This window comes from Brassica oleracea, chromosome C4 (genome assembly GCF_000695525.1).
Source record: "Brassica oleracea var. oleracea cultivar TO1000 chromosome C4, BOL, whole genome shotgun sequence".
NCBI lineage: Eukaryota > Viridiplantae > Streptophyta > Magnoliopsida > Brassicales > Brassicaceae > Brassica > Brassica oleracea.
In genome coordinates, this window is record NC_027751.1 from 10,268,147 (window position 1) to 10,277,424 (window position 9,278).

Here is a 9,278-nt window from a genome sequence, read left to right on the forward strand (position 1 = left end):
AACTTACAAGTTGATCCTCCTTAGAAGACATAGAGCAAGCGCCGAGGTTGTGCACATACATATATACCTTTCCCGCCACGATCGCTCATTCGGTTCTTGGAGTTCTTACGAGACGTCGCTGCAGTGTCGTCCTTCTCCCAATGGACTATCAACTGCTCTATCAACTGCTCCCACACCGTCCCGTTGATGTACCGTGGCCTCTTGTTCTTCTGCCATACTGTCTTCCAAGCGTTGATCTGCTTCGTATAAGAGTCCATGGCCATTTCGTTGAATTTCTGACGGACTGTTTTCCTGAGACCGGACTCCCAAGTGAACTCTTGCTAAAAAACACACATAATTTAATTAGTAGATATATATTAAAAAAATTGAAAAATACTTTAAAAAAAAACTGAAGAGTTACCGCAAACTGACGAAACCACAACTCCCGGTCGTCGCGAGGAATCACACTCCACTTCGAATATCCGGTATGGAGCATGGAATACATCATATTGTTGATGCTCCTGCTAATGTCATTGCTCGACTTGTCGAACCTTTAAAAAAAATGCATGTTAGAAAGTTAATTAATGGAAAAACACTACAAATAAAATAAAAATACTAACCAAGTTGTATGTCCCGGTCGTGGGTTGGGATGAAGAACCGGGAGATGCTCTCGACCTGGTTGTTGAACCAATTCTTGAACTGACATGACCCCCGGATCCTCCTGAGCAGCTGGAGCGGGAGCATATGGAGCGGGAGCGGGAGCGGGAGCGGGAGCGGGAGCGGGAGCGGGAGCGGGAGCGGGAGCGGGAGCGGGAGCGGGAGCGGGAGCGGGAGCGGGAGCGGGAGCGGGAGCGGGAGCGGGAGCGGGAGCGGGAGCGGGAGCGGGAGCGGGAGCGGGAGCGGGAGCGGGAGCGGGAGCGGGAGCGGGAGCGGGAGCGGGAGCGGGAGCGGGAGCGGGAGCGGGAGCGGGAGCGGGAGCGGGAGCGGGAGCGGGAGCGGGAGCGGGAGCGGGAGCGGGAGCGGGAGCGGGAGCGGGAGCGGGAGCGTGAGCGGGAGCGTGAGCGGGAGCGGGAGCGTGAGCGGGAGCGGGAGCGGGAATATATGCGGGAACCGAGTTTTGTTCGTGAGATGATCCCGATGGACAGGAACTGCTCGCCGAACTACCTCGGCCGCCACGGGGTGCAGAACGACGGGATGCGGAATGGGGAGCTTCCTCGGACCTAAAAAATAAATGTTAATACATCAAAAGATTGTTAAATATATTAAAAAATGATTTTCTATTTAATATGTTTTAATTTATATATTTAAATCTAAAAATGATTTATATATATATGTATGTATAAAAAATTATAAATGTTTTAAATAAACTATAAATATAAAAATGGTTGTTAAATATATTAAAAATTATTTTTACGTTTTTAATATAAAAAATTATAAATATAGAACAGGTTGTTAAATATATAAAAAAATATATATACGTTTTTATCTATATAAAAAAATATAAAATCGTTTTTTCGATAAGAAAATATTTATAAAACGTTTATAAATATAGAAAAGGTTGTTAAATATATATAAAACTTTAAAAAAACGTTTTATTATAAATAATATATTACTGGAAACCCCAAAAACAATTTTAAAAATACAAAAACGTTTTCAATCCAATAAAAATTAAAACAACAATCCAAACAACAATCCTAACTAATAGATCATAAACTATCCATTCAATCTTAAAGTTTTCAATCAAACGACTTTAAATCCTAAGATCTAACTTCCTAAACCCTAAAAATTTGAAATACACAAAGGTTTTATAGAATCTTGCATGATTTGTGGAGTGGGGAAGAGATCTGACGGTGGGAAGAGGAATCGCTGGAGATGGGAGCTCGCAAATCGCCGGAGTCGCCGTCAAAGAGAGAGAAATTGGAGAGAGTATAGAGAGAGAGGCGGAAATGATGAAGAAGGAAGTGTCTAGGGTTTTTATCTTTAATGATTCCGACGGACACGTATCCGTCGGAATTTCGTCGGAATCATTAAATATATATTCGCGAAAATTTTCACGCGGTTTCTTTTTCCCGGGTAATTTGATATTCCGATGGGTTTCCGATGGAATTAGTAATATCGTCGGAATTTCTTCGGATATTAAATCCGTCAGAAAGTCGTCGGTACTTTCCGATGGATTACTGACGAGTTTTTCCTACGGAATTCCGACGACATAGTGTTTAGGGGTTGAACACAAGTTTCTAAATCCAAAATCCAAATCTTTGATAATATATATAGTATTTGCATAAAGATTTAACTATAAAAATGTTTACATAACACGATTTACACAAAAACATTTTTGTAGTATAAGATTAGATGAATATGATTGTATAAGTATATGAGTGTTATGATGAGACGTTATGAAAACCATGATATACATACATAAATATTTTAATGAGTTGTTATATTTGAACGATTACGATCTAATACTATACTAAACACTTATTATGTGTTATTTTCATAGTTTCGGTATCCAAATTTATATATATTTTGATATGAAAATTTTTAAAAATATAAGTCCTCGGAAATACCTCGGAATATACCGACGACATTCCGACGAATTTAACAAGTTCGTCGGAATGTCCTCAGTATATTCCATGGTTCATTATCAGAAGTTTCATCCACTCGTCCTCTTGGGTTGATTTGCGTTACAGTGACCCATGGATCGTCTCTGTACGTCACCAGAGGGTAACTGATGTAGCACACCTATCAATTATACAAGGTATTAGTAAAATATAAACCATTAATAATGAATAAATTGACATACATGATCAGCTTGCGAAGCAAGAATGAAGGGATCATAATATTGAATTTTCCACCGCGAATGAACCGATGTAACACCAAACGCATCAGTCTTCACTCCTCTATCTGGGGTGGTGTCATACCAATCACAATAGAATACTACACACCGCAATCTAACCATACCAGGAAACTGGATTTCCAATATTTCTTCTATGTTGCCGTAGTAGACATCGTCACCGGAACAAGACGAAACACTATCATCATATGTTTTCCTAGAATGACCTTTCCTTGTGAATGCATATCCTCGCGTACAAAATTTTGGATATGATTTGACCACAAAGTTTGGTCCCCGCACAAATTCGCGTATCCAATCATCGAACACAAAACCTCTGGCCAAACCATCATTCACCTATAAATTAAAAGCATATATATATGAGTGAAAAGTTAATTACTTTATATTAAATATAAACTAATCATATGCATAGGGTAATATGATATATGACTCACATAACTAAGAAGCCATGCAGCAAATCCGTTATGTCTGAGTTGTTGAAGCTCATCATCTGTCGCATGTCTGTGAGTCATACGCAAGTCATACGCAACTCTGCCATATAAACACTATATAAAAAGATATTATCAATATAAAATAAAATTATTGAATATTAATCAAAAAATTTAAATGAATAACTATTTTTACCTCTCATATTATAGAACATCTTCACAGTTGGTGAGCAAATATGTTTGCAAATGAGCGTGCTCAGTCTTCGTAAGTCTCCGCTTCGTGGGTTTTCCACTAAGTCGTTGTAATTGTGGTTGGATAAGACTTGGTCAAGTTTTAAACAGTCCGTAACCTTTCTTGCACTATCTTTTTGTGTTTGCTTGTTCGTTCAAGAAGTGTGTTTCGGCTACAGAAAAATCAGAGAGGTATGTATATCAATACAACTATAGTAAACTAAGATTTCTTATTTGACTGAAAAAAAGAAATAGCACGAAATATCATAAAATTATACAAAAACATTTTTTTTTTATAACCGAAAGTCCTGACCCCACCGAGATGGTCCAGACTAGAGACCGAAGCGAGCAAGGACACTGCCAGGGCGTCACCATGTGGCTCACTGTGAACGGTCTTCGGTCTCGGGCGCTGGAGGGTCCGCATGTAAATCCCCCAGTGGCCGGGTTTCGAACCCAGGTGGCGGAACTCACAGCCGTGAGCCCTTTACCACCAGAGCTAGAAGCCCCGGTTAAAATTATACAAAAACATAAGGAACTGATTCACCACCAGACCATCAAACTCTTGACAGACATTCGAAGATTAAGTCGAAAACTGAAAGAATACTAATGGTTTATGCGCTTTCACTGGCACATTATCTTGATGAGCCACTCTGGCTTGTATGAAGCAATGACTTGTGCTATTATCAATCCAAGCAACACTCCAGGCCCATACCCTATTGCCACACCCCTCCAGTTCAACACTTCTTCCTCCTCTTTTTCTTTTTCTTCTTCTTCTTCCTTAGGTTGTTGTGTTGGTGGCGCGAAGCAACTTTCTTCGAGAGGCAAACCACAAAGTCATGCATGCATTCCCTTTAAAGGAGGATTTAGATTGCCCAGTGATTTGTGTTCCTTGTGGTATTTCACCTTTCAGTTGGTTATGAGATACATTTATGTGTGCCAAAAACGAGAGGCTCTTGAGTCCACTTGGAATGGTCCCAGAGAGTTGGTTTCCTGACAGGTCTAGTGACTCGAGCTCCGTAACATTGGCCAATGAGAGAGGGATATGGCCTGTGAATGCATTGTTCGATAAGTTGAGTGCAATCAATGTCTTTAAGAGGCCAATAGATTCCGGGATTTGTCCTTCAATCTTGTTACCAGAAAGATCAATGGCGCTGTAGAAAGTAAGGATGCCCATTTGCTCCATTGAAAGACTTTTGTATTGCAAGTCTATAAGGTCATCATATGTAGAGGCACCAATATCTTCTGCCATATACATGGTCCCAGCTCCATTAATCTTGAGAGATGGTGATTTCCAGTTCATAAAGTAGCTTGGTGGCAAGCTTCAAGTAAAGTTGTTATCAGATATTTCAAAAATGTGAAACTCAGGAAACGTTAAAGGACCTTGGTGAAACGCGTAGAATTTATTTGAACGAAGCTTGAAGACTTGCAAGTCAGGCAATGCCTTGAGCCAGAAAGGAAATGTATCTTCGATTATGGCCCTGTTCGTTTGTACATCTGGAAGATGCATCCAGATGGTCCATCTAGATGCCTTATCTAGATGCTCCATCTGGGTGTTGTTCGTTTGTTCAATTCATCATTGCATCCAGATGAATCATCTGAATGCAACTATGTGCGTTTGCTTTTTATTTTTTAACTTGCATCTACATCCAGGTGGACTTGTTAATGAAATGATTAAAATATATATTTTTAAAAATTTGACGGGAAAATAGCATTTTTGCGATTTTTGCGAAAAAATGTGATTTGACGAAAAAGTGTGTTTTCGTGGTTTTTGGCAGAAAAATGCGTTTGCGGTTTTGACGGGAACATGTGTTTTGTGTTTTTTGGGAAAATATGATTTTCCGGTTTTGGCGGGAAAATGCATTTTTTGCATTTTGGCGGTAAATTGAGTTTTTCCGTTTTTTTTACGGGAAAATGCGTTATTCTGGTTTTAGCGGAAAATTATGTTTTTCCGGTTTTGGCAGGAAAAGGCGTTTTTCCAGTTTTGAGGGAAAATGTTTTTTTTGCGGTTTTGGCGGAAACATGTGTTTTTGTGTTTTTCCCAGGAAAATGAGTATATCCAGTTTTGGCGGAAAATGCGTTTACAGGTTTTGGCGGGAAAATACGTGTTTCAATTTTGGCGGAAAAATGTGTTTTGCGGGTTTTACAGAAATATGTGTTTTTGCGGTTTTAGCAGAAACATGCGTTTCTCCGATTTTGCAGGGAAAAAGTGTTTTCCGGTTTTGGCGGAAAAATACGCTTTTGCGGTTTTGGCGAAAAAATGTTTTTTGTGGTTTTTACGGAAACAAGTTTTTTTGCGTTTTTGCAGGGAAAATGCGTTTTCCGGTTTTAGCGGAAAAATGCATTTTTGTGATTTTGGCGACAAAGTGTGTTTTTACGGTTTTGGCGAAAAAGTATGTTTTTCGGTTTTTGTTCAGTTTTACGTTTTTGGCGGGAAAGTGTGTTTTTACCGTTTTGGCCTAAAAGTGTGGTTTTACTAGTTTGACCGAAAAGTGCGTTTTTATGGAAATGTGCGTTTTTATGCTTTTTGCGGAAAAGCCTATATTTGCGGTTTTGGCGGAAACGTGTGTTTTTCAGTTTTAGCGAAAAATGCATTTTTCGGTTCTAGCTGAAAAATGTATATGGAAAAATATAGGAATTTTGGTTTGAAAATAATATTTTGATTTTAAGAAGTTATTTTGTCATTTATCATTTTGGACTGAACTAGATGCATCTGCATCCAGATGCACCATCAATACTCACATTCACTTGGGTGAGAATTTGAGATGGGTTTTTAAAAGCTCAGCTGGGTGATCCATCTGGACGTAGTATTATAATGTACAAAACGAATATCGATTTGGATTTTCACCCAAATGGATCACCTGGGTGAACAAACGAACAGCACCTATGTTGTGGTCCACACTTGAAAACTTCAAAGAAGAGCAATTTAGAAAAGACCTTGGAAGCTTTCCGGTTAATCGATTCTCGCCAACATCAATTGTCCGCAAGGAGGTACCTACGTTGAACCTGTCTGGAAGACTTCCTTCCAAGTTGTTCTTCCGGAGTTTCACAATCATGAAGTCATTCAGACATTGAGGAATCGGTCCAGTGAAGTTGTTGTAGGATAAATCAAGAACAGTAAGAGAGGTACGGTTGCAGAATGAAAGAGGTATGTCTCCTGTGAAAGTATTGTTCCGTGCATAGAAGGTGTTGATGGAGAGTGGTGGGAGAGGAATTTCTCCTTCAAAATGGTTAAACCCCATATCTAACATCTGCACTGATGAATCAACTAAAAGGTTTCTTGGCCCTTGGAAGCCGTTGAAAAAATTATTACTAAGAAGCACCATGCTTAGACGAGGAAGGCTCCACAACCACTTAGGGATTTTTCCGTTGATTCTATTTGAGGATAAACGTTTGGGAACTCGGTGAACATATATGACTGCAAGTTGTTTAGTGTCTTTTAGACGTTTGGGAACTCGGTGAGATCGCAGTCCGACATGTCCAAGGTTTCCAAGTTCGGTGGGATGTCGGAATCAGCACTTAAACTAGTAGCCAATAAACTATTACCAGAAAGATAAAGGTCCAACAAAGATTTGAGATAAGAGAGGAGCCTTAAGTCAATTGGGTAGCTGATGTTTAGGAAAGAAAGGTCGAGACGCTTGAGGTTGATGAGTTTTGAGATAGGCTCTAAGATTTTTCCTTCAAATTGGTTTTTCCCAAGGTTCAAGAACTCGAGCGTAGACGAAGAAGTAGAGGAGTTTGGAACTTCATGAGGACCGGTTAGATGGTTATCGTTCACATTGAGATAAAACAGGGAAGGCATTGTGAAGATAGATGAAGGAATGGTTCCAGTGAATAGATTATGAGATAGACTTAAGACCGAGAGCTTAGTTAGGTTACTGATGAGTGGGAAACTACCAATGAGCTTATTTTTGGAAAGTTTTAAAATGGAAAGTTGGCTTAGATTACTAATTAATTGAAGAAGGAACTTGGCCAAGTAAGCCGTTAGAGGAAAGAATCAAGACCTCTAATCTGTTGAGATTGCCGAACTTGGAAGGGAGTGTAGAGGATATGAAGTTGTTGTTGCTGAGATCAAGGTGACGGAGTTGATGGTACCCAAATAAGCTACTGTTGGGCTTCAGAGTTCCACTTAGACAGGCCGTTAGCTGTATCTTTGTGACTGCACCCGTGGAGTTGTCGCACCAAACTCCATTAGAGTAATCACTATGGTTGCACCAACGAGTATCAAACTCGTTTGTGAACTGCGTAAAGGCTTCAAACTGGCGGGAACGACAAGCAACAAGACCAACAACAACATCATCTACATCAATAGTAGATGAGCTTGAAAGGAAGGCACAAGAACAAAGTAAGAGTAGGGAGAGAAAATGCACACGCAAAAGAGTTTCCGGCATGGTCGTCATCTAAAATCTTTCTGTAAGAAGGATATTTTATTTCTTTGTTTGGTTAAGAAGTGAGCGAGAATATGGTATATATAAAGATACGTGGTGATGAATGTCTATAGAAAAAAATAGCATATAAATACACCGATTAATTTGTTAATCTCTTTAATACCCAAATTTTTTTACTATCTAATTTAATATCTCAACTAAATATTTTATCGTGGAAGCAACGTATCCTATTGATTAAGGTTTAAAGGCTAGGTAACCGTCCACCATCGAGGATGTCTCGTACATGCATATTTAATATTTAAACTATGTTTATTTGAATCAAAAATATTGATAAGTTTTTAAAGGAAATTTAAGACATCTCCCAAACTCAAAAATAAATCTTAAAAAGTTTATAATTTAATTTAAATTTTAGGAATAAAAATAACTAAAAAAAATTTATATGAAATTTTAAAATTTTGGATAAATTTTTAATTTTATTAAAACAATTTTGGATAAAAGAAATAATTTAGTATTAACTATTAAGTATGAGAAAGTAAATTAAATTTGATACTGAAAATAAAAATTACATTAAAACGTTTGAGGTTATCCAAAATTTATTTATTTTTATTATTAAAACTTAAAATAAAATTAGAAAATATTCAGATTTCTTTAAATTTTGGTTTTTTGAATTTTTTTTGAAAATATTAATATTTTTGATTAAAATGAGTATAGTTTAATTATTAAACTGAATAAAAAATAATTAATTGGAGTATCAAACTGAATAGCAAAAAAAATTAATATTAAATTTTTTACGAAATTTAGTTCGGATGTTCTAATGGGATTTTCTCATGTCTATACTGTATAGACATTCTATACATGAGAAAATCCCATTAGAACATACGGACTAAATTTCGTAAAAATTTTAATATTATTTTTTTACAAATTTAAACTTTCTTTCTCAAACCCTAACAACAAGTTACAAGATATGTAATATGTACATTTTCTTCGACTTCATAAACGCGCATTGTAGGGTTAAATGGCTAATGAGTGGGGTCTTGCCGGTCGAAGGTGTTCTTGTATTTTCTTGCGCTATTTTCTTACAAAGACAAGAATAATGAGCAAAATAGGGGCATTAAAATAAAGAATATGTCCATTCTACAGTATAAGCTCATCGATGTGACAGGTTCTTCAAAAAATGACATTACTATCCTTCAAAGAGTCTGTGGACGTGTTGAAGAGAAAGCAACTAAAAATTGTACTGTACTATATTCTTTATAGTATCGACACAGTTATAAGGTAGCAGATGAAATGAAGTTGATGGGAGTAGGAAACGAACCTATACATGAGGAGGAAGAGATGACGATTGGTGACTGTGGTGGAAGAAGAGAAGATAGTGACAGTGCTGAAACAATCAATAGTAGTAAT

At 37.8% G+C, this 9,278-nt stretch overlaps 1 protein-coding gene and 1 pseudogene across 1 annotated transcript in view; both read right to left on the reverse strand.

The window, feature by feature from the left end:
• Positions 1–3,329, reverse strand: part of LOC106338081 (mucin-1-like) — a 3,865-nt gene extending 536 nt beyond the window's left edge. Inside the window, exons 1-4 of the mRNA XM_013777139.1 lie at positions 3,265–3,329; positions 600–1,199; positions 401–530; positions 60–320 (exon numbers count right to left, since the gene is read on the reverse strand). Of these exons, the coding sequence (XP_013632593.1) occupies positions 60–320; positions 401–530; positions 600–1,199; positions 3,265–3,329 (1,056 nt within the window). The remainder of the gene's footprint in view (positions 1–59; positions 321–400; positions 531–599; positions 1,200–3,264) is intronic.
• Positions 3,330–4,110: 781 nt separating this feature from the next.
• Positions 4,111–7,877, reverse strand: LOC106338083 (annotated as a pseudogene).
• Positions 7,878–9,278: the final 1,401 nt, after the last annotated feature.